The following is a 25665-nucleotide window of genomic DNA, read 5'->3' as shown; positions in this document are numbered from 1 at the left end:
CCTGCTCAGACCTCTGGCTCTGGGACTCCTTCGGTCTACTGTGCTCCCTCTAACCATATATGGTAGGAAATTAAACCAAAAGCTCATTGGTGGATGGGACACAAAGTGCAGGTAGACCCATTGCCTTGTTTGGGTTGTTTGTGATAACTCTAAGATCATGTTTAAGACCATCCGTAGTTTCCATTTTGAAGGCAACACCAAAGACTTTAAAGTGAAGTTTTAAAGTAAAGACACGAACACATTCTGTGTTGCAATGGGGATTTGGTTCCTGTATGCATGCTCTTCTTTGAGTTTTGTGTCATATGTTCTTACCACAGACACCACAGCAGTGCCACACCCCTGCTCCTGTTTCAGGTAGTGGTGAGGCTCTGTATTCCTACACACATAACATCACGCAAACACACCAAATACCGTCATACCCTGAATAGACTTTCCAGCAGTGAAAATCGTCTCCACTCCTTGTCTATGTTGATGTGTATGAGTGTATGTGTGTGTGTGAGAAACAGATACCCACACCCCAATTTTTTTTAATAAATTAAAAGTATCTTGTGCTTATATTTCACTGGATTTGAACATGTTTGCCAATTTGCAAATCGTATGTCATTGATTACTGCATCCTGCTCCTTTTCAGACTGGTTAAATTGATCTTAGTTTTTTATGTTTTATTTATTCGAAATTAATTAAAAAAATACATAAAATACAACAAATATTCATGTTTTTAAATAAACCTGTTTGATATGTTTCACATCACACTCTGTCTAAAAAATAAAAACTAGTCTTGATTTTTTTGTTTTACAGATGATAATAGAAACGGAAAATTGGTGATAAAACACAAATTTGTTTTGTCAGAATATTTGGCCCAAAAGATTAAATATCAGTTACTACGCGTTTACCGTCCAAATTTGTCCATTTATTTTATTCATGGTGTCTATTTCCCAACGAAAATAAAATAAAAATAATGGCAGCAGCAATTATTCATGATAAACAAATAAATAAACCAGGAGCAGCATGGCAGCTATTGATTATTTTAAGTAAATAAATAAGGCCTATGGATTACAACGGAACGTTTTTCATTCACAGCTACTGGACTCAATTTCTCTAAAGTCCAGGCTTCTGGTGGAGTTCCTGAACGCAGCGCAGCGTGCATCGTGAGGTAAGGGGCGGGGCCATAAACTCACCTGCGAAAAATAAAACTGAGCAGCGGATATGCGCGTGGCATCCGCCCTATCAGAGTCTCTCGCAAGCAGTTGGACTGAAGACACCGCGGCAGTGAAGGTTTCATCTGGTCTGGGAACCAAGTGTCGTCGCCTCCAGCAGGACTGAGCTGCTGAAACACGGACACGGGATCAGCTCACCTACAGTGCCTGCAGCTGAAAACCAGGTGTGTGTGTGTGTGTCTGTGTGTTCCCATAATTGTTTTCATGCAGGTGAGAGGATTAAGACCTGGGTGGCACTTGAATGCAACAGTACATGATTTAAGTTAAAGATGAGAGATGTGTCACACCTGGTCCAGGTGATATCAGCCTTCAAACCTGACTGTGCTCGATTATCAGTTTAAAAAAAAAAAAAAAAACACCAAACAAACAAAAGAACAACACTGTCCTGCAAACCTTGGACTGACATACTTTATGGCCACTTCCATTTTGCCCTATATCTGTAAAACTAGTTTAACCAGAAATCCCTTATTGTTGTTTTTATTAGGGATACAAGGAGCACTTCAGTTTAAAAGAGGTAAAGAAGATTTGTTCTTATTTACAGATCTTATTTATCCCGTGTGTTTCTTTTGTTTACCAATAAATAATCATTTTTAAAGTGACATTAGTAGGAAAACAAATGCATAATGTGAGGCGTTTACTGTTTCAAGTGCTTTTTGTGGGAGATGAGCCTCTTTAAAGTCATAAAACAAGCTGTGCACACATCCAAGTGCAGCGTGTCTACCCTCAGGTTATGAAAATGCAGACACAAAAGGGGGGCATCTTTAACAAGTTGCCTCAGCTGAGGCATCTCTCTCTAAACATGTGTCCTTTAAGTTATGATTGTGTTCCTCTTTTTGGTTCCGCAGCATACAGGAGGTGCTGCAGACACACCCTGTCCATGCAGCTCCTCGTCCACTCCAGACCCCGAACATTTCAGAAACATCCTCTGATTCACCACACATTCACCCTCTCATGGGTCCGTGTGGTGTCGTATAAGCAGCCGCCTCCCGCTGCCAGGGCTTGTTCTCGGTGTGTTAGGTTGGGTAAAAGCCCGAATAAAGCGGGGATTGACTGGCAGCCAAGAACAGGAGAGCAGAGATGCTGCTGAAAAACGTGCCGAAGATTAAACATGTCTGTGCAGAAGAAGATTAGAGCAGCTCCTGTTTGTCATTTCTGAAGTATAGAAGTAGTTTGTGCAACTTCCTCAGGAAGTTGGTCCATGGGTGGTTTTAACAGGAAGGACATGCTCATGTGAATGTCACTGTGGTGCTTCAGTGGTTTTATTTTAATTATGTACTTGCCACTTACACACTAATTATAAATGCATGTTGCTTTAATATTTCTGTAGCTGCTCATTAAAAACAGAACTATCAGTGTGTTCCTCCTCCACTGATCTTGAAAGGTCTGAGCAGATAATGGACTTAGGAGAGCCTGCACTGATCCCTTTATCCCTCACTCTGTAAACATGCACACACACTCTGTGTTTGACGTGTGTCTTTATCTCCCTCAGTGCACACACTTTCTGATCGTCCTTTCTAAGCCTCGAAGGAAGCAGCTCCTCTGAATGAGTGTGTTTTCTGAGCTGGATAGATGCCGTGGCATGGAAATGTCTTGTAACAGAGTGCTGATATTCTTATTAAGTGTCAGTTTCTTTCTATATGAGATGCTGAGTGGTGAAAGCAGAATCCAGATGGTGGGGCTTTTTATTAGATGAGTGTTCTGCAGGGTGTGGTTGGAATAAAATGACATCTCTTTCTTTGTCCGGACTTGTCTTGACATTCCTTCCTCCTAACCCCCTACCCCTCCTCTGCAGAGCATCGCTCCTCTGATATCCATCAGGACTGGAGCCTAAACAGGAAGCAGAATGATGCGTCCACTTGCAGCTGCATGTTTATGACCTCTGGAAATTTGTGGAATGAATGGAGGTTGTGGATAATGAGCAGGAGTTGGGAATCTGTGGAATTCTGTCCCATGAGTTGAGGAAGGAATGTTAGCCAGAAGGGGAATAAAGGATGAATGAATGGACGAAGAGGGGTAGTTTAGATGTAGAGGTCAGCACTGACATCCGTGACTTACCTTTACAGTTTTCTCTCCATTTCTCTCTCTTGTGTTGCTGAAGTCTCAGATTAACATTTTCATAATGATACAAAAGAGAAGATCAAACAGCTGTTGCAGAGATGATGTGTCCAAACCTGCTCTGCACCGCTGCAATGTGTTTGTTTGTCTGGGCACTCTCCTCCTCCGAGGAGCAAAAAGTCGTTAAACAACCCAACACCTGAATGTAACCTGACTTATGATGACTGACAGTGAAAACTGTTGCACGAGCAGCCGTAATAACAGATACTGAGCGACTCCAAGGATGTTTAGCTGTCACACTTGAGGTGTTTTGACCTTTTGTAACAGAACAAGTGAAACTCGCATCAAACTTACAGTTGACAAGTTAAACTGCTACACAGCCTCCTGGTAATCTATATTTCTTACAAAGAAGAAATGTTCCCATCTGAAATCTGTCGCAGACAGAAAGGTTTAATCTGGATCCAGATCTGAGTCAAATAATAATGCTAATTGGCCCCTGGTTGCTTTTGAGCCTAACTCTGGTTCTTGCCTGAGCATGAATGTTTTTGTGCAGGTCACTCAACAACTCTGCAGCGTCTTGAATAAGGGCAACTTAAATCAACCACAGCTGCAGGAATTTAGCAGCAGATTACAGCAAATCTGGAAAATCAATGATGACTTGAGTTCCTCTAGATCAGGGGTGTCAAACTCATCTGAGTTGATGTCAAATGGGCCAAACCAGGGAAATAACAGCATTATAACCTATAGATAACGAAAACAAAAATGTCTTTTTGTTTTGATGCAAAGAAGATGTTAACATTTAATAAATTATCTTGTTTAGAAAACATTATGAACAACCTTCACATTTTGAGAAAAATAAGCCCAGTTTCAACTATATTTGACCATATTTTAACTTGTACATGTGGATTAAAACTTAGCTTTGACAATGTATCTGCAAAATCACACATGTAATCACAGGTACCTGGGACTGTTAACTTCACTATTTCACATTATTATTAGACTAACTTGTGAAGAGCTAGAAGTTATTTTAAATGTACGGATATGCACATTTGAACATGTACCTGAAAGGTGTAAAAACTGTTTAAGATGTTTCTTGAACACACCTGACTGAAATAAATGGCTCATTAACAGGCTTGCAAAGAACTTGACAAGCAGTTAATTAATCTGAATCAGGCGTGCTGGAGTTGGAAACCTCTAAAAGAGGGGTGCCCAAGTCCGGTCCTCACTATCATGCAGCTTTTAGATGCATCCCTTCTCCAACACACCTGAATCAAATGAATGCTTGTTACCAGGTCTCTGCAGAGCTGAATGACATGTGGATGAGGGAATTCCGCCATTTGATTCAGGTGTGTAGGAGAAGAGTTGCATGATAGTAGATCTCGAGGACCGGACTTGAGCACCCCTGCTCTAGAACATGCAGGGAGTTCTTGAGGATTGAGAAACACTGCTGAAATTTTCACATTTTACCAAATTCCCCGTAACAGATTGGACCCTCTGGCGTGTCAGTTTTGGCCCCCAGGCCATACATTTGACACCCTTGCTCTAGAAACAAGGATCTCTTCTTGTTATCGGAGGTTCCTCTAGAACAGGGCTACTCAGTTCGGTCCTACGAGGGCCGCAATCCAGCAGGTTTTCCATGTATTCCTGTACCAACACACCTGAGTCAAATTAATGAGTAATTGTGTAGAACCTGATTGGCTGTTAGAGCCACCTAATTTGACTCAGGTGTGTTGGTGCAGGAATACATGGAAAACCTGCTGGATTGCGGCCCTATAGGACCGAATTGAGTAGCCCTGCTTTAGAAACTTATCGTGGTTGAACAAATATGGATCACTGAGGGTTTCCTGATTCTTTTAGCAGAAACCAAAGGGGTCCATAATTTTACTTTTATTGGATAAAATCTGCTCAGTGGTGAAAAAAAATCAACCCAGTTTTCCCAGAAATTCCTAAATTTATCTAATTCTAGTCTGAGAAAGTCAACTTTTCCATCATATAAATCTCATTTATATCATCAGTCCGATCCTCAGTTTTAGGTGCTGCTGCCTTCAGCCTCCTCCTGGTGATGCTTTTCGTCTGCCACTAACATATAACATTTAACTAACATCTTTTCAAAGTTTTCTCCATGCTTGACTTTAAGCTCTGCCAATAATTTTTAATAGAGGGCGTTCCCAAAAGAAGTGATTTATTTTATCACCTTCATCTCGTAGCCTGACGTTTCTGTTGTACTGGTGTTTGTAAAATTAGAGGTTTTCATGATTCTAAGGGTAGAAGTGAAGCTTGGATTTTATTAATTTTGGATTTTTTATTTATTTATTTTTATTAAGATGGGAGTGTCGTGATTTTAAATAATAGATTAAACTCTTAGATAAAATGTTTTGTTTTTAAATGTCTCCTCTGCTATGTCCTGCAGCCACCATGACGGACGCAGACAAGTTCCTGTATGGGGACCGCAGCACGGTGATGGACCCTCTGGCTCAGGCTGACTGGGCCTCCAAGAAGCTGGTGTGGGTCCCCAGCGAGAAGTTGGGCTTCGAGGCCGGTTCGGTCAAAGAGGAGAAGGGAGACGAGTGTGTGGTGGAGTTGGCCGACTCTGGCAAGAAGGTGCCCTTCAGAACATCCTCACCTGTCTGAGTTGCTGTTGTTTTTAAAGGCTGTCAACATCAGGGAGCAAACTGTTTTTGTTTTTTTGTTTTTTTTGTTTAATGTCAATTTTAGGTGAAAGTCAACAAGGATGACATTCAGAAAATGAACCCGCCCAAGTTCAACAAGGTGGAGGACATGGCGGAGCTCACCTGCCTGAACGAGGCCTCTGTGCTGCACAACCTGAAGGAGAGATACTACTCCGGACTCATCTATGTGAGGAAATATGTTTATTACCTTTACAGAAGTGTGTTTTTGCTCAGAAGTCCTCGACTCAAGTTCTTCTTTAACCGTCACATCTTGTGTCTCAGACGTACTCGGGTCTTTTCTGTGTGGTGATCAACCCGTACAAGCACCTGCCCATCTACGGCGAGGACATCGTGAACATGTACAAGGGCAAAAAAACGGCACGAGATGCCCCCCCACATCTACGCCATCACAGACACGGCCTACAGGAGCATGATGCAGGGTATTTCTGACTTCAGCTGACAGTGAAAATGCTGGAATACGTTATGCTGCATGCTTTCTGTCACAGAAACCAGAGTTAAACAGCTGCTCCTGATGTTACTGTTGCATATTGATCTCAGTTTACATCTTTTTCTTCCTCTAACAGATCGAGAGGATCAGTCCATCCTTTGCACGTATGTCTCTTTTTTTATGATTCCTTTAATCAGGTTTTCTTCAGGTGACTAATGTTGTCAACTTCTTAATGTTTGTAGATCAGGTCCAGGTCTGGTCCTTGAGGGCCTCTGTCCTGCATGTTTTAGATGTTTTCTACTTCAACCTACCTACTACAAAGCCAAGCAGCATGTGTAATACATTAAGTTTAACACAATGTACAATAATCCAAATTAATTATTGGTCAAAGACAGATTATTATACTCACTCTCATTTTTATCAATATCTCTGTATCAAAGGCGTCTTTTAATACTTTACAAAAACCTAAATTTCAGTATAAATCTACATGTGTCTGCCACTGGGTATGCAGCTGAAAATAACTTCACCTAAAGCCAAAAGAAATGCTATTAAATAGTTTTTTACTTTATAGAGGAGTGTAAGTGGAATCATCAACCAAATTGCAAATGAAAAAATAAATGGCATAATTAAATTTTAGATATTATGACAGCATTTATTACATTTGTATAAGCATGTTCTATCATATTATCAGTTTACATGAGTTTAGACAGTCTTTCATATCATATGTGTACATTGGTATGTGTGTATATTATATGAATGTGGCATTTCAGTATTTTGGTGTGCATAGATGTTTGATTTGTCCTTAACAAATGAACCCCTGGAAGCGTATCAGCAGTTGTTGGCTGCAGCTAATGGGGATCCAGATATACAGAAACAAACATGGAGTGATAAATAATTACATCCTCTGACCCAACTAGGCTTTCAATATATTTAATCTTTATTGTAATGAATTCATTTCCCTGATGACTTTATTTGCTTATTGATTAAAACTCCGTTTCTCTTGCAGTGGGGAGTCGGGAGCAGGAAAAACAGAAAATACAAAGAAAGTCATTCAGTATTTGGCACATGTTGCTTCATCCTTCAAGTCCAAGAAAGACCAGGTTAGTAAAAAAAAAACAACAACAACAACAAAAAAACACTTTTTCCTTGTATTTTTCCCTTTTCTGGTGAATTCCAGCCCCTCCCTCCTCATCCTCTGATCTTCTTCACTCTCTCCTGTATCTACCGAACTTTGCCCCAACAGTAAATTTCCATGTTAGCTCTTTGCTGTAAACTTATGTACCACAAGCTGCGAGGCGGCTGAACATTCCTGTTTCAGGCCCTGACGTGTTTTCCTCCACTGCACAGTGACAGAAGTGAAGCAGAATACAGTTGTGTGTGTGTGTGTGTGTGTGTGTGTGTGTGTGTGTGTGTGTGTGTGTGTGTGTGTGTGTGTGTGTGTGTGTGTGTGTGTGTGTGTGTGTGTGTGTGTGTGTGTGCATATATCTTGGTAGTGGTTTTACAAGTATTGACATGAAATGTTTCATAAATAAAATTTTCCTGACTCATCAGTTGACTGATTTTCTTGTATGATCCAACATGTGTGTTGAACTTGGTATGAGATGTGTTAAACTCTGTCTTCTTGTTTTTTTTTTTATTGTTTTTTTTTTTTTTACCTCTTCTCCAGGGCAGTGCTGTATTTTCACATGTGAGTTCACCTTCCGGCTCCAAAGTGCCCCTACTAACCCAAAATATTCTCATCTTTGCATGGGTGTTGCAGGAAATGCACTCATAAATGGTCTATAGCTTCAAAACAGATTGTTTGTGGGAAATTGGCTGACTTGCTTTGATTTTTAGGAATAAGACAAGTAATGTGTGCATGATGAATATCAAGTTGCAGCCAGTGAGCTGAGCTTTGCATAAAGACGCTTCCAGCCTGGCTTTGTTCAAAGTAACAGACTCTGCCTGCTGCACTTCTTCTAAAAATCGTGTCATATCATGTTTGTTTATTTTGTACAGAAGCAGGCGGCGTGTGATTCCCTGGAAAACCACAGTGTGTAACCTTTTACTTAGAAATGCCTAGTTTTTTTTCTTTGAGCTCTATCCAGAGAAGCAACTTAATTAATTTCTGTAATCTATGAAAAACAAATAAGAGCTCAATGAAGTGTACGCGACACACTAGAAAAGCTGGGCAGAAACCTAATCTGAGGCAGTGGTATAGCTGGAGGTTTCCCACTCCACCCAGCAGCTGTTTTATATTATTCTCTCGGTTATCATCATTGTGCAGGTATTGTTATAATGTTTGCGCTCATGCATTTCCTTTGGGGATATTTTTGCTAACATGCCTGTCATTTGTCCTTTTTGTGCTCTGCTGCTTGAGGCTGCATTGGCAGCTTTACAGGGTGTTAAGCTTGAATGGGCTTGCTGCTCTGCGGGAATGCACTGTGTTGGAAAGTGAAAGATTTGATTGTTTGCTGTGTGTGTGTGTGGTTGGTTTAGTTGGGCAAAAATATCCCCTGAAGAAGTCATTCTTTTTAAAGTGCAGCAGAAATTGTGCCAATAAGGGGGGAAAATGTCATTGCTCTGTTCAGCATTACAAGAAGATTTCACTTTTGCTTGACCTGAGCTGTGATGAAGTTAGCTGGAGTTTGATCCTGTTTTGTCTTTATCAGGGGGAACTTGAGAAGCAGCTTCTGCAAGCAAACCCCATCCTGGAAGCCTTTGGAAATGCAAAGACTGTCAAGAACGACAACTCCTCAAGATTTGTAAGATGTTGCTCCTGCAGACTGGCTCTTACACTTCTCTTAATGGTCTAGTTTATTCATATAGTACATTTAAAATCAACAGAAATTAGAAGAAAAAGATAAAATGGATGAAAAATTACAACCAACAAGCTTAGAAATAGATAAAAAAAAAAAAGAAAATCATAATAGCTGAGAGTTAGGAGATGTAAACAAACAAAATGCCATTTATTGTACTCGAGCTGAAAGGAAGGAATAATAAAGTGAGACCAAAGCAAGCATTTGAAGTTATTTACATATTGAGCAGTGTGCATGGAAAGTAAAACCTAGATCACCTCTGAATTACAATCTGGATCTCAGAACATCTCAGTAAAACTGTCTAGTTGACCTCGGTGATCTTACATGGGGATGGATAAGATCTGTTTTAAATAAGAAGGAGCCGATCCATTAACAACTTAAAAGGAGGCAAAACTAGCCCAGATCAGAGTTACATGCTCATGCTTTTTCAAACCCTTTAAAAGGACAAACTTCAACAAATTTGTAAACCAGTATACCACAAAATACAGTACCCAGTTTAGAGGTGGTAAAGGTATGAAGGAAGGGAGAGGGAACGCCTTGCCTTGGCGCAAACTCTCTAAATTGGGGGAAAAACTGGCCACATATCTGATTATCCAGCAGATGGACTATAATGGAGCCAAAGGTTCAAAAGTGCCAACAAAACTGTTCTTCTACCAAATTTTAAGGTCACCTAGTTTGGAAATGATTGCAGCAGATTAATGTCTAACTTGACAGGTGAATAGACCTGGATGTCATCAATAAAACGATGAAAAGTAATGTTTCCTAAAAATAGATCCCTTAGGCAACATATGCAACATGAAAAGCATTGGTCCTAAAATGGATCCTTGGGGTACTCCACAAGTGAAAAGAACATTAGATAATGAATATTCCCCTAAATCAGGCATCTGCAATCCACTGCTCTTAAACACCAACTCACCAGACTATTGGGAAATGGAGTTTAATTCTGCATGGACAGATTTTAAGTTCATTGTCCACCATGCTGGCTTACCCGGATGCTTTGTGTGAAAGTTAGCAAACAACAAAAAATGTAACATTGAAAGAAATTTTCAAAACCAATGCCCTGCATTTGCTGAAAAGTACAAAACTCAGGGTGAACAACAACAAAGCTTCTTTTTATTTTATTTAGAACTTTTATGGAAATCTGAGCAGTACAAAAATAGTTTTAAATTAGTGGATCAAGTCCCAATTTATAGGAAAAGTCTGACATCAGTTTTGGTTGATGTTGTAACGAAGCTGAATATGTGTTAAGTGAGACAGGTACATACAAGTGTTTTTATGAAATAGGAAAATAAAAACTATTTATAGCTTTATAATAAAAGGATTTTTTTCGGTTTGTTTGTTTCAGGGGAAATTTATCCGGATCAACTTCGATGTGAACGGATACATCGTCGGAGCCAACATTGAAACTTGTATCCTTTGTGATCCTGGAGCCCACCAGTGTATCCTCAGATTTTTATTCATTGTATGAATATGGCTTGTCCTTCACTGAAATGTCAGATCTTCTGGAGAAGTCTCGAGCCATCAGACAAGCTAAAGAGGAGAGGGGCTTCCACATCTTCTACTACATGCTGTCAGGAGCTGGAGACAAGCTGCGCTGTGAGCACACAAACCCTGTTATTACAGCACACATGCAACAAACGAGGCCTCATAAAGGGAAGTTGCTAAATAATTGATTGCATTTTAAGATGCTTGCTAAACAGGAAGCTTTCAACATGTTCAAAGGCTTTGTAAATGACTGAGTTAGGCAATGAAAATGAGTGTAAGGCACCTGAAGTCTTAACCAAGCAGTCCTATGTGAATACTAGGCCCAAATCTCTCTCAGTCAATCACTTGTCAAACTGTGCTCTTTCTTCCTCACTATCTAGCTGATTTGTGTTTGGAGGATTACAAAAAGTACCGTTTCCTGTCCAACGGAAATGTGACCATTCCTGGGCAGCAGGACAAAGACATGTTCGCAGAAACCATGGACGCCTTTCAGATCATGAGCATCCCAGAGGAGGAGAGAATCGGTACTTTTTTTTTTTTTTTAGGATTGCAAATTAAGATTTGTATGACAAATGGCAAAATTCTGCCCCATCCTTGTAGCTTTCCACATTATTCTGTCATTTAAATTTAATTTTTTTATTTTATATTTTTTTTTATTGCAAAATATTTTTATTTTTTAAAATATTTTATCATGTTTAAAATTCCCATTCATTTATTTAATATTTTACTTATATAGTAATGTACAGTGATTATTTATTATGTAAACTTTAATAATTAATGATATTTTTATTTGTTTTAATCTATTTTATAAAAAAAAACTATAGACTATGTTTATATGATAACTTTTTTAAAATTTTTTATTTTCTGTTCATCACTGGCAAAGTAGGTTATTACAACTTATGTATATATTAATCAAATTATGTCTTTATTTATTCAGTCATTGGCAGTGCATTTGAGGACTCACTAATGTCGAGTGAGAATTTACGAATGTACCCATTCATATTCTAGAGGACAGCTTTTAAATAGGTGTCCACCACAGTAGACTTGATAAAATAAATCCTTGATAAAATTATTTTATTTTATTAGATTTTTTTTCTTCCCTTCCTCAGGTCTGTTGAAGGTGGTCTCTGCCGTGCTGCAGTTGGGGAACATGACTTTCAAGAAGGAGCGTAACTCTGACCAGGCATCCATGCCTGATGATACAGGTGCACACTCACAGGCACAACATCATCATCCTCGTCATCCTCTCCTCTGTAACTCTGTACTTTATTTCACTCCTTTTACTGGAACTTTTCCATTTCATCCATCATCCTCCTCGCCATCCTTGCCTTGTCTCCCCCAGCTGCCCAGAAAGTGTGTCACCTGCTGGGCATCAATGTGACAGACTTCACACGAGCCATCCTGTCTCCCAGAATCAAGGTCTGCACAGCAGCCAGCACTTCAGTCATAATCAGTGACATTAAAATATTTCATTTGTTTCTCATCTCATTTTTTGTCTAAGTTGAAACATTTTCTCATCCATGATGATGAACAGATGCCATACGATGACTTTAGTCTGACATTCAAGTTTGTTTTTCTTGTTGTTCCTCAAGGTTGGCAGGGACTACGTCCAGAAAGCTCAGACCCAGGAGCAGGCAGAATTTGCTGTGGAGGCTCTTGCCAAAGCTTCTTATGAGAGGATGTTCCGCTGGCTTGTTGTGAGAATCAATAAAGCTCTGGACAAAACCATGAGACAGGGAGCCTCCTTCATTGGGATCCTAGACATCGCTGGATTTGAGATCTTTGAAGTAAGGCGTTCATCGGTTGACAGATTCAGCTTTGAACTGGAAGTGTATTTCCTGTGATTCTGGGTTTGTGTCCTCAGGGCGAACTCTGTTTGACGCTTCATCCAATAGAGAAGTGTCAAAGATTAATCAGATTAGAGGAGCAGGTTCACTTCACAATCTCATCCTGTTACAGAAATTCACATGCAGCAAAATCCTGTCAGACAAAAGAGCGAAGTCCTGTGTGTCGCTGTACACTGTGTCACACATCCATATTGCATGTCCCGAAATTATACTTACTTCATACTCTGCATTTTTACACCGTGAACAAAAACATCAACATAAGTAACAGCCTGTAGCATTAAAGGTACAATAAGAATTACTGACATCTAGTGGTAAAGTTGTGAATGTACAGTGGCTGTCAGTGGTCAAAATTCTTCCAGACGTAATGTATGTTTTCATCTGTAAGTGGATCCAGTAGCCTCAGGTTCAGCAGTGACTGCACTACAGGTAACTACTTCAACATTGTGTACATATGTACTGTCGTCTTCTGCGGACCTTTTAAGGACCTCTCCCAAATAGTGCTCTAGCTCCTGTCAAACCAAGCCGGTACTGCAGTTTTAAAGCTCAGAGGTTCTTACTTCACACACAGTTTTTGGTCCATTCTGAGACACCGTAGTAGAAGTGGTGGCACAGATATGGCAGCTTCCATGTATGTGGACCCACGCCAGGTAGATACAAATGGGTCTCTCTAAGAAAATTAAAAAGCTATTAGTTATTTAGTTAGTTATTTTAGTACATCGATTAGATACCAATGTTTTTAATGGTACATTGAATTTTTCTGTCATTGACTTAGTTACATGCTGCATCTTTAAGAAGGATCTAGAAAGAAATAAAAGTATTGAGTTTCATTTATTTGAATATTAGTTGTTGACAAAAAATGTAAATATTTTTGCTGTTTCTGTTTGCTTCAAATTGTTTTATTTATAATGTTTTAGATGCATTATATTTATGGATTATACCAATCTTTTTCACAGCCAACTTTTCATGCGTCGGCTGTGTTTCTGTGGTAATCCAGAAAAGTGTGTTTTTTTATGGTCACTTAAAAGCTTTTTATTGTACTTTAGTTAGTGACAGTCTGAAAGTTCTCCACTAGATGTCACCAAATCCTCCTCACCACTCTATTAACAACAAATAAATACAACTGGACTTAAAAAAAAAAAAGAAATAAATAAAGAAGCAATTGGGTGATGCCAGTCTCATAAAACACGATGCAATACAACAATAATGTTAGCAGCAGAAGGAGATTAAATGCACAATGATAAGAGAAAATTAAAATGGTTCTCATTTCAGAAAAAAATATCACATGACCAGGATATGTAAATGTGCAAAATGCATCACATTATTTAATAAGGTGCATTTGTGAAATTTCACAAAGCTCACATGCTGATGTTACTGCATGTTATCTGGTTTGATTTAGTGGTTAAAAGTATTTTCATAATCTTTCAAGTTGGAATCATTTCACTTTATGAAAACTTTAATTATTTTCTTAGACTTTTGAACTTTCAGTCAGGTGAGAGTGAGAATTTTATCATGAAAAGAAAGTTTAAAAAAAACATTTTTAATGAAACTTTTCTTCTTCACTCCTGCAGTTGAACTCATTTGAGCAGCTGTGCATCAACTACACCAATGAGAAGCTTCAGCAGCTCTTCAACCACACCATGTTCATCCTGGAGCAGGAGGAGTACCAGAGGGAGGGCATCGAGTGGAGCTTCATCGACTTCGGCCTGGATCTGCAGCCCTGCATCGACCTCATTGAAAAACCTGTATGAAGGCTCACTTTTTCTTTTCTTTTTTTTTTTCTCTGCAGGCATCAGACATGCAACACTTGCAGAGGAGTGACACCTCAGATTAATAGTTTGAAGCCTTCTGCAGGAGTTACTCCTCGTGTTTCTGCAGCAAACAGTTGTGCAGTACAAGTTGAGGCCTTACAGCACTCATGATTCCACTGACATGAGTCGTCCTCTGTGTTCCTTGCAGGCTGGTCCTCCAGGTATTCTGGCTCTGCTTGATGAAGAGTGCTGGTTCCCCAAAGCCACAGACAAGTCTTTTGTGGAGAAAGTAGCTCAGGAGCAGGGAAATCACCCCAAGTTCCAGAAACCCAAGAAACTCAAGGATGATTCAGATTTCTGCATTATGCACTATGCTGGAAAGGTAAGATGCTGACATTTGTGTCTGAGCAGATTTTTTCTTTGTTTTTTTTTCAAAAAATGCATGATTTTACAAAAGAACGTCCCCTCAAAAAAACTGAACTGTATTGGGTCAAATCAACAAATTCCTTCCCTTATCATAAGTTACAGTCGTAAAATGTTTGGGTTTGGTTTGGTTTGGCTTAGCAGGTTGGGCCCCTTTTTTCTTCCGTCCTTCCTTCCTTCCATTCTTGGTGTCATACATTCAGCAAGGTGTGGGAAACACTCCTCAGAGGTTTTGCTCCATCATGACATGACAGCATCACACAGTTGCTTCAGATTTGTCAGCTGCATCTATGATGAGAATCTCCCGTTTCACCACATCCCAAAGCTGCTCTGTTGGATTGAGATCTGGTGACTGTGGAGGCCGTTGGAGTCCAGTGAACTCATTGTCATGTGCAAGAAAGCAGGTGGAGATGATTTGAGCTTTGTGACATGGTGCATTATCCTGCTGGAAGTAGCATCAGAAGATGCTACACTGTGGTCATAAAGAGGTGAACATGGTCAGCAACAATACTCAGGTAGGCTGTGGTGGTTAAACCAGGCCACGTTGGTACTAAGGGACCCAAAATGTGCCAAGAAAATATCCCCCACATTACACCACCAGCAACATTCTGAACCATTGATACAAGGGAGGATGGCAGGGTTGTTGTTTCCACCATATTCTGAGCCTAACATCTGAATGTTGAGCTGAAATGTTGCTTCATCAGACCAGGCAAGTTTTGTTGAGTCTGTGTGAATTGTAGCCTCAGTTTCCTGTTCTTAGTTGACAGGAGGCACCTGGTGTGTTCTTCTGCTGCTGTAGCCCATCTGCTTCAAGGTTGGATGTTTTGAGTGTTCAGAGATGCTATTCTGCGTTTCTTTATTGGGACCAGTGCTTATTGAACTTCCTGTTGTCTTTCTATCATCTCCTGCTCACAGGATATTTTCTCTTCTTCAGACCATTTCATACTTTAGGTGTAAAGAAAAATATTTCCCACTAGATGGCAACAAAGTGCATACCCTGATTGACCTGCATGACTCATTTAGGGTTTATTGAACTTTAACTTCACGAGTAGCAATGTTGGGCTTCAGTATAGATCAGATTGAGAAATAACATTGTCTTTAGTTCAACATATTTTCTCTGGTGCAGGTGGACTACAAGGCAGATGAATGGTTGATGAAAAACATGGATCCCCTGAATGAGTGCGTGGCCACTTTGCTTAACCAGTCAACAGACAAGTTTACTTCTGAACTGTGGAGAGATGGTAAGTTGTGTTATTGAATATAAATGTTAACAAGCTGCACATTAAGTTAGTTCTTAGATGTGACATTTCTTTTGTCCTGCTTCAGAGCTGTAGATTTCTTCTGCATCAGAAAGTCTCAACTTGTAAATGGCATTTCGAAGGAGACAAAATGGTTCTGGGGCCACTGTAATAGCAGCCCAAGAGGCAGTTTTGATTAAAAAAAAAAAAAAAACCTTAAAAGAGACCTTATGTAAAACATTCAAACACATCATTAATACTTTTCACAGTGGACCGAATTGTTGGCCTGGATAAGGTGGCAGGAATGTCTGACTCAGCGCACGGAGCTTTCAAAACCCGAAAAGGCATGTTTCGTACTGTAGGCCAGCTGTACAAGGAGCAGCTGGGGAACCTCATGGCCACGCTCAGGAACACCAACCCTAACTTTGTCCGCTGCATCATTCCCAACCATGAGAAGAAGGTACAGAGTAGCAGATGAGGCATTAACTGCTCTTTAGCAACGCTGCAGCTGTTTGAAGGAATGGTCGCAAATGGTTTTAACTGTAGTTGCTGTTACTTCATGTCAGGCTGGGAAACTGGAGCCTCACCTGGTTCTGGATCAGCTGAGGTGTAATGGAGTCTTAGAGGGAATTCGCATCTGCAGACAGGGCTTCCCCAACCGCATCGTCTTCCAGGAGTTCAGACAGAGGTGAAAACTGGCAGAATTTCAGAATATTTTTTTTCTTAAAGTATAATATTGTTGGTGATTACTTTAGTCTCATCAGAACGTTTTTGGAAAAAAAAAAACATTTTATTTGTGCTCAGTTACATGTGTAAGATTAGAAAAGGGTTAAAGGCCGACAGCATACTAATGCATGATTTATAGCTTGTGTGTTGCCTGATGGACTGAAAAAACTAGAGTATGTTAGCAGCATTATCAAATGGCTGCCATGCTTGAATATTTGTCATTTAATTCTGTGTCTTAGGTATGAAATCCTCACTCCGAATGCCATCCCTAAAGGCTTCATGGACGGCAAGCAGGCCTGTGTGCTCATGGTAAGAACAGTGAGTCAGTATAAGGAGCTGTGTCTGATCTACAATTGTTCCCAGCATCTCTGAGCTGTGTTCTTTATCTTCTGTGTCAGATCAAAGCGCTGGAGTTGGACTCAAATCTGTACCGCATCGGTCAAAGTAAAGTGTTCTTCAGGGCTGGAGTCCTGGCCCACCTGGAGGAGGAGAGGGACATGAAGATCACTGATGTGATCATCAACTTCCAGGCCTTGTGCAGAGGACACGTGGCTCGCAAGTATGAAGTCATTTAATGCATCATGTTTCCTCAGATCTTTTTTCTTTTTTTATGTTCTACTGCAAATGAAGCAACTTGATGACTTGTTTTTTTTTTTTTTTTACTTCCCAAAACTCCAGAGCCTTTGCCAAGAGACAGCAGCAGCTGACAGCCATGAAAGTCATCCAGCGAAATTGTGCAGCATACCTCAAACTCAGGAACTGGCAGTGGTGGAGGCTTTTCACTAAGGTGGGATAGATGAAGACAGTCAAATTTGCTCATAATTACATCTTTGTATATGTTCAAAAAGAAACAATGGTGAAAAACCATGACGTTTGGGGTATTGATCCAAACTACAGCTTTTTAAAGCATCGGCATAGCATTTGTGTTGCATTGCCCAGTTTGGAGATGGATTCAAAACAAGTTTATACACAACTCCAATCCCTAAAATATTGAGACACTGTGTAAAATGTAACTAAAAACTGACTACAATGATGTGCAAATCTCCATTAACCCACATTTGAATCACAAAAAAAACAAAAAAAAACCCAACATATTGGATGTTGAAACTGAGACATTTTACCATTTAATGGGAAATATTAGCTCATTTTAAACTGGTGGCAGCAACACAGATCAAAGAAAGGTGGAACAGAGCCAACAAAAGGCTGGAAAAGTAATTTGGACAGATCAGAAACAACTGGAAGATAACATGACTGGGTATAAAAGGAGCACTTCAGAGAGGCCGAGTCTCTCAGATGGAAAGATTGACAGAGGTTCACCAATCTGAGAAAAACTGGTCTAACAATTGTGGAACAATTTAAGACCCACCATCTACAGTGTATAATATCATCAAACAACAGCATGGTTTCACAGGAGAATAGTCCCGATGCTGAAGTGGCTTGCCTGAAGTCCAGTTCAGAAGACCTTTCACCAGTAGAAAACATTTAGACCATCATGCAACCAAAAATCCATCAATAAAGGTTCAGGACTGTAGAGCAGCTAAAATCCTGCATCAGACTAGAATGGGACAACATTCCTCTCCTAAAACTCCAGCAACTGGTCTCCTCACTTTCCAGATGTTTCCAGACAGCTGTTAGAAAAAGAGAAGATGCTACACAACGTTAAACATCACCCTGGAACTACTTTTACAGATGTGTTGCAGCATCAGTTTAAAAATTAGTGAATAACTGAAATAGTAAAATATCTCGCTTTCAACTTCTGATATGTTTGTTTTCTACTGGGAATAAAATATGGATTAAGATTTGCAAATCATCTATATTTTACGGTGTCACAACTTTTTTGGAACTGGGGTTGTATCTTATGTTGTGAACCAGGACAAGTTGAGTAATTAAGTAATTAAAACACTTAATAGTTAGGTTGCAGCTAGATTAGACAATACCAGATAAAAACTTTTTTATTCACTAATAGTTAAAAGCATGCATTTAAGCAGCTAATTTATGTATTTTTATGTATTTATATATTAAGTTAAAGGAAAATAATGGTATTCCTAATGTATCTGTATGTGCTGTTTGTTCAGGCAGGCATTTCTGATGCAGTTCTGATATCTGTTATTTATTTTAGCTCTCATAACTTCTCTCATAAAGAAGCTACCAGCTTTTATCAAAACTAAATATTTAAAATGTGAATAGCTTTTTATTTTAGCCAAAGTTGACAGGACGAAAAGAATGAGTATTTACAGCTTTTTCAACAGCAAGTTACCTTCATACATAGATCTGCATATTTCTTTGAAATGCTAATCTGGTGGTGTTGTTTTTTTAAGGAATTTTTTTTTTAGTTTTAGAAAGAACTTCTGTTCTCTGATGTCTAACCATGACTTCCTTCCAGCTCTTTCTCACTAACATTTCCAGTTCCCTCCAATAACAACACTTTTTTTTTTAATTGAGAAATCTTATTGTATATTGTCAGAAATTTAGAAAAATCTGAGCTCATCAGTTGTAAAAACAATTACTTCTTTTTAAAGCATCTCATCTGTTTAGTGGATGATGATCATGGTGTTCTTGGTCTAATTTCTTTTCTTTTGATCAGGTTTATAATGGATCATTATGGTGATTTGCTAATTATTTAAGGCATTTTTTTAAAAAGTTTAATTTTCATTCAAATGAAATCCAGCTGTTTTTTTTGCTTAAATATCCCAATTCCAGGTAGTCTGGAGTCATTGCATTTCTTCCACAGGAAAGTCACCATCTTAATTTTTTTTTAGGTGAAGCCTCTGCTGCAAGTGACTCGGCAGGAGGAGGAAATGCTGGCTAAGGAAGAGGAGCTGGTCAATGTGAAGGAGAAACAACTGCAGGCTGAGGAGCAGCTTAAGGAATATGAGACCAAGCAGCAACAGGTAGGAGTCACCATGGAGTAAAGTTAAACTTTGATCGGTTTTAGTCATTGTTAATTAAAACAACAAGAATTCATCCTGACATCACACGCAGTATATCCTCGGGGGGATTAATGACCACTTTGCACTCTGCTAGCTGACTGCAGAGAAGCTGGCTCTTCAGGAGCAGCTTCAAGCCGAGACGGAGCTGTGTGCTGAGGCTGAGGAGATGAGAGCCCGTCTGGCCCTCAGGAAGCAGGAGCTGGAGGACATACTGCACGACCTGGAGTCTCGCCTGGAAGAAGAGGAGGACAGGGTCTCCCAGATGCAAAATGAGAGGAAAACGATGCAGCAGAACATCAAAGTCCGTGAAGTTCAGCTGAGGGAGTGGATGATGTGATGTACTTTTTTTTTTTTTTTTTTTTTTTAAAGGTGGTAATTTAACAGACTGTTTGTGCTGTTAATTCAGGATCTGGAGCAGCTGCTGGAGGAGGAGGAAGAAACCAGACAAAAGCTGCAGATGGAGAAGGTCACCACAGATTCCAAGCTAAAGAAACTGGAGGAGGACGTCATGGTGCTGGACGACCAGAACAGCAAACTTAACAAGGTTTCACCTAATGGGTCAAGTTCAACCCGTTCAGGATCAATATGTCAACACAACATCCACATTAACAAAAAAGCTATTTATTTTTTAATTTTAGGAAAAGAAACTGCTGGAGGAGAGGATCGCTGAGTTCACCACTAACATGGCCGAAGAGGAAGAGAAGTCCAAAAGCTTGCAGAAGCTCAAGAATAAACACGAAGCCATGATCACAGACTTGGAGGGCAAGTCTCTGATCTGGAGTTTTTATTCATTTTACTAAAATAGATTTCCAGTATAAGTTATGTGCTCATTTTTTTAAAAATATGTATATACATACAGATCGTCTGAGAAAAGAGGAGAAGATGCGCCAAGAGCTGGAGAAGAACCGGCGTAAACTTGAGGGCGACTCTACTGAGCTGCATGACCAGATTGCAGACCTGCAGGCTCAGATCGCTGAGCTACGAGCTCAGCTGGCCAAGAAGGAGGAGGAACTCCTCGCTGCACTGGCCAGGTTCAGACGATATTTAGAATTGTTCTTTTTTTTTTGTTTGTTTAGTTTTTCCAAAATCTAGCAGTATTGCAGATATATTTAGCTTCTTTTTAAAGCTTTTTTTTTTTTTTTTTTTTTACACACAGAAGTTTGTTATGCTCTTCTTTTTGTAAACCTTCACACGTAACAGCTGTATGTTGATGTTTTCTTTTAACAACCCCAGGATTGAGGAGGAAGCTGCCGCAAAGAACACAGCCCAGAAGAAGATCAGAGAGCTGGAAGCCCAGATCTCTGAGCTCCAGGAAGACCTGGAGCTGGAGAGGCAGGCACGCTCCAAGGCTGAGAAACAGCGCAGGGACCTGGGAGAGGAGCTGGAGGCCCTCAAGACTGAGCTGGAAGACACTTTGGATACCACTGCAGCTCAGCAAGAGCTGAGGTAACAATCACTTAGTCTAAGTGATGTCACTCTTTTTATCTTTTCAATTATTCTTCATGGGTTTTCTTGTAGATGATCGTCCTCATAATCACTGAAACTCTGGACTCATCAATACCAAATGAATGCACGCACATTTCTAATCTTTACTGGAAAAATTGTTGAGAAAGGAGTTTTAAGTCAGTTGAAGAACCTTTGAAATGAAAATGGTCTCTTGGACAGATTTCGGCATGTCTCACATTAATCCCACATTGTAAATTAAATTAAATGCAGCAGTAGGCTACAGCAAAAACTGGGTTCATGTTGCATCATCTAAGACATTTTTTGTTTTCTTTTTATGTTTGCTTTTTGTAAAAATCCATGTAGAAGCTCAACTCTTTCAATCAGTCAACATCCAGACATGATGTTTTCAGGACAGCTTCAGTTATCAGACTATGAGGCTAAAATGATGTAAAATGAATGTATTAATAGATTTATCTGCATAAAGACCGACCAAAGCAAGAAAATTTATTACTAACAGAACTTTGTAGAAATAACACAGATCAACAGTGACCAAGCCTTTTCTCATCTGGTTTTCAGGAGAAGACATATTGGCTTTGAAACAAATTACAGAAACTATTTACGTTTTTATACTTTTTCTTAATTTACCGTTATTTATGCTACTATTTACTTACTATCCTCCCAAAACCAACTCAGCTGGTTTTTGGTGCTACTGTGCATCAAAAACATTTTCTTGGCTTTATTCCAGCCATAGTGAACTATTTATTTTTGGTCTTAGACACACACAGAACTTTCTGCTCCTGATTGGACATTACTGTCAATTTAAGCTCTCTGATTGGTGGAAAGTTTGACAGGAAGGCCTTCAGGTTCAAAATACAGGACTCTTAGTAACGTAGTAGCGATTGCAATCTTTGTTCGATTATGAAAATATGATAAATAATGGTGTTATCGTGGATCACTCATTGTGGATTTACCATACAAAGTCTCTAAATAAGCATACATTTTACAGCTGGAATGTAACCCTCCTGGATGGGATGTAAATGTCTAGAAAAATTTTGTAGATCACCTAAATATTTAGCTATCCATCACAATTTTAGGGAGGAAGTGTAGTTTTAGATGCCTGTGACCTCACTTCCTCTGCTCATAGGTTAAGATGTGAAGAGAAGTCAAGGAGATGAATCATATGCATGAGAACTGGGAAAAGGGATGAGGAGTTTGAGACGGAAGACTTGTTAGTCAGTTAAAAGAAACAAAAATAACCCTTGAGAAATTTGTTGTCCAGCTCTGAGGCACCTGATTCAGCTGAGTTGTGCAGGATGGGAAAAAAGTTCACATCATCTGCTGTTTGTGGATTTTTCTTCTTCAGGTCCAAACGTGAGACGGAAGTTGCTCAGCTGAAGAAGACTCTGGAGGAAGAGGCCACGGTTCACGAGCAGCAGATGGCCGACATGAGACAAAAACACAATCAAGCGTTTGAGGAGCTCAACGAACAGCTGGAGCAGGCCAAAAGAGTAAAGAAAAAAATAATAATCAGAAGAAATCTGCCATCTTGGGTCTCTACATAGTAGTAAGATGTCACGTGTTGCTCCTGCAGAACAAGGCGTCAATGGAGAAAGCCAAGCAAGCCCTAGAGAGCGAGTGGAATGAGATAAAGATCGAGCTGAAGACGCTGACACAAAGCAAAGGAGACTCTGAGCACCGCCGCAAGAAGGCCGAATCCCAACTTCAAGAACTGCAGGTCAAACATGGAGAAAGCGAGCGACAGAAACATGAGCTCGCTGAAAAGATGACCAAGATGCAGGTACGGATGGTGGAGCGGTCCTACAGGACGTGGGATTGGCTGAATGCTTGGAGGTTAAAGATGTGTTTAATTCTGAGTGGGAGTAAAGTGTAAAACGTGGATTCACCATTTTTTTTCTCCTGTCTGATTAGGCAGAGCTAGACAACGCTAACAGCCTCCTGAGTAAAGCGGACAGCAAAAACATCAAATCAAGCAAGGACCTTTCTTCAATGGAGTCTCAGCTGCAGGACACACAGGTATAAACACAGTGCATACATGTTTATTACTACCATCTGGTTCCTTTAAAAATATCTTTTAATCCTGTTAATGCCTGGTAACATGTTTACCTGTAGTAGCTGTGTTATGGTGCAAATTTGAATTTAAATGCAGAATAAACTCTAGTGGAAAAAGTGCTGTACTGTGTTTGTTCCTTTCAAAGAAATCAAATAAAGAATTTTTCTCGAGGTGTCATATTTCCTTTCTCCAAATTGCAGGGGCTGCTCCAAGAGGAAACTCGTCAGAAGCTTGCCCTTTCCACCCGCCTGAGGCAGCTGGAAGAGGAGCAGAACAACCTGCGGGAGATGCTGGAGGAGGAAGAGGAGAGCAAGAAGAATGCCGACAAGCAGGTTTTAACTCTGCAGGCCCAGGTCGGTCCACAGATGCAAAATCCTCATCCTTTATTTAAACTAGGGATGCACCAATACCAGTATCAGGTGTCGGTCCGATACTACGTGCGTGTACACTGTATTTAGAAAAGTGTTCCCATACTACCGAATCTGATACCAACGTAGAAAAACAGGGCTGTCAAATGAGCTGGTTAATACAAGGAAATTAATCTGTGGAATTAATGCGTAAACAAGTTTACGTAGCCTTTTAATTCTGCTTTTATTGTTGATCTATTTTAATCAAGTTAATAGTTTATATGAGGTCTTATGTATAATTTTATACATGTTGGACTGTTAATTTCATCTTTATTTAAAATTTTTGACTCTAGTGGTTTCCTCATGGGGGTACACCACATTGGGAACTATGCTAACTCTGACCGTGTAATCGTTGCCATGATGATTGTCCTGGGCCCTCCCCTGCAGCTCTCCGGTTGTGGTTTGGACCCGGTCTGCCCTGATCTGGTTGGTTCCAGTGGTGACAACCTCCTTGGTCGTGGGTGGGGTGGCTTTTGATGTAGATGGACCGCTAGGTTATTGTTTCCTCACTTGGTTCAAGACATATGTCCGTTTATACTGTTATTTTCAGACAGTTGTTTTAGAGTGGGGTTGAGTGGTGTGGGGGTTGGGGCTCTATGTCAGTTTAGTTTGTGTGTGTGAGAGAGCGAGAGTAAGATTTGGTGTGTGTGCTTTGTTTTATGATGAACTTGGATGTGTGATTCCTGGTGTTTTTTAAGATACAAAAACTGTTGTTTTTATTAGAGTAAAGCATTTTGTGCTGCTGTTATGCATAACAAGTGCTTTATAAATAAAGTTTGATTTGATGCCATATTATAAATTTGTATTTGGCATTATTTTGGTGAGAGAAGCTTATTTTGGGCATGTAGGTGCTTTGTCAGTTTTTTTTTTCAGTTTCCCAGAAACAAAGTTATTACAGGTGCTGTTTTGAAAATAGGAATTTGGCATTATCTCTGCAATAGAGGCTGATTTTCAGCATATATGTGCTTTGTCACAGCTGTAAACATAATCCATCAAAACCACTTTATCCTCCTTATTTGTGAAGATTGTGAAGATTCTCAACCTTACATTTAGAGAATGGCCACAGGACGACTGTGATGGGATTTATTAGTACGCATATCAGTATTCTGTATCAGCAAGTACTCCAATGTGAGAACTTGTGGTGTCTGTGCATCCCTAATTTAAACGTAGATGATAAGAGCCAATGATGGAGAAGGATGTTTTCAGCTTACCATTTTTTTGTTTTCTCCCTCCAGCTGGCAGAGATGAAGAAGAAAGTGGAACAGGAGGCCTGTTTGCTGGAGGGGACAGAAGAAGGCCGCAAAAAGGTGCAGCGGGAGCTCGACAGCACAACGCAGCAGCTGGAGGAGAAGACGGCAGCATACGACAAACTGGACAAGACAAAGACCCGTCTGCAGCAGGAGCTGGACGACCTCCTGGTGGACCAGGACAACCTGAGGCAGATTGTGTCCAACCTGGAGAAGAAGCAGAAGAAGTTTGATCAGGTAACATGATCTCAAAGCAAGAGGTACTATTGAAGTGAAATTGTTCCTTTTTAGTTTTGGAGTCTGTTCAGCTCAGATGCTACAACATGGCAGCATAAGTTGTTTTAAGCAACAGTTCAAACTAAACTTGTGAAGCCAGTTTTTTAGATTTCATTCAGATACTCCATCATTGTAAAATACAATGAAATTTAAGACTTAAAGAAAAAAAACTAACAAAACAATAAATCATAAAAGGTTTAAATATGGATACTGATTACCCTCACACATAACACACCGTAAACATAAAACAAGTTGCACAGTAATCATCAGTTTCACATAAAAAAAAAAGTGTCCAGTAAGATTACACAAATTAGAGATGCGTGATATTATCATCACAATATTCGCCATTCCACCGCTTTAATTAACCAATAAGTAACAGGCACTGGGACAACACAATCCAAGTCTGCTTTAAGTTGTTTAAAAACAATAGTCATCATTCAATTTGACATGCACATAATGCAAGTTGAAATAATTTTCTTATTTTGTACAAGTAGAGAATCATTTTCAGCTTTTTTTTTTCAGCAAATTTGCATTTGATCTGAATTTTAATTCCACAACAGAGGGAAAGTAGATCATCTCTGCCATTAGGTGAGTGTGGTGGTGGTGGGGTATCTGTATTGGTAATTGACCAAAT

At 39.7% G+C, this 25665-nt stretch overlaps 1 protein-coding gene across 1 annotated transcript in view; it reads left to right on the top strand.

Annotated features, from left to right (window-relative positions):
- The first annotated feature begins 1229 nt into the window (after window positions 1-1229).
- LOC121638425 (myosin-9-like) overlaps window positions 1230-25665 on the top strand; it is a 32933-nt gene continuing 8497 nt past the window's right edge. Inside the window, 34 exon segments of the mRNA XM_041983217.1 lie at window positions 1230-1381; window positions 5683-5873; window positions 5988-6128; window positions 6224-6310; window positions 6312-6381; window positions 6526-6553; window positions 7396-7489; window positions 8056-8076; window positions 9041-9133; window positions 10533-10596; window positions 10685-10783; window positions 11053-11196; window positions 11782-11877; window positions 12015-12091; window positions 12265-12459; window positions 14088-14261; window positions 14476-14649; window positions 15817-15931; window positions 16198-16388; window positions 16495-16616; window positions 16894-16963; window positions 17053-17213; window positions 17333-17441; window positions 19414-19545; window positions 19679-19885; window positions 19991-20128; window positions 20223-20346; window positions 20444-20615; window positions 20818-21030; window positions 22394-22538; window positions 22622-22828; window positions 22960-23064; window positions 23302-23454; window positions 24744-24992. Coding sequence (XP_041839151.1) covers window positions 5688-5873; window positions 5988-6128; window positions 6224-6310; window positions 6312-6381; window positions 6526-6553; window positions 7396-7489; window positions 8056-8076; window positions 9041-9133; window positions 10533-10596; window positions 10685-10783; window positions 11053-11196; window positions 11782-11877; window positions 12015-12091; window positions 12265-12459; window positions 14088-14261; window positions 14476-14649; window positions 15817-15931; window positions 16198-16388; window positions 16495-16616; window positions 16894-16963; window positions 17053-17213; window positions 17333-17441; window positions 19414-19545; window positions 19679-19885; window positions 19991-20128; window positions 20223-20346; window positions 20444-20615; window positions 20818-21030; window positions 22394-22538; window positions 22622-22828; window positions 22960-23064; window positions 23302-23454; window positions 24744-24992 — 4356 coding nt within the window. The 5' untranslated portion in view covers window positions 1230-1381; window positions 5683-5687.

Source organism: Melanotaenia boesemani, chromosome 4 (genome assembly GCF_017639745.1).
Source record: "Melanotaenia boesemani isolate fMelBoe1 chromosome 4, fMelBoe1.pri, whole genome shotgun sequence".
NCBI lineage: Eukaryota > Metazoa > Chordata > Actinopteri > Atheriniformes > Melanotaeniidae > Melanotaenia > Melanotaenia boesemani.
This window is presented reverse-complemented; position numbering and strand designations above follow the sequence as displayed.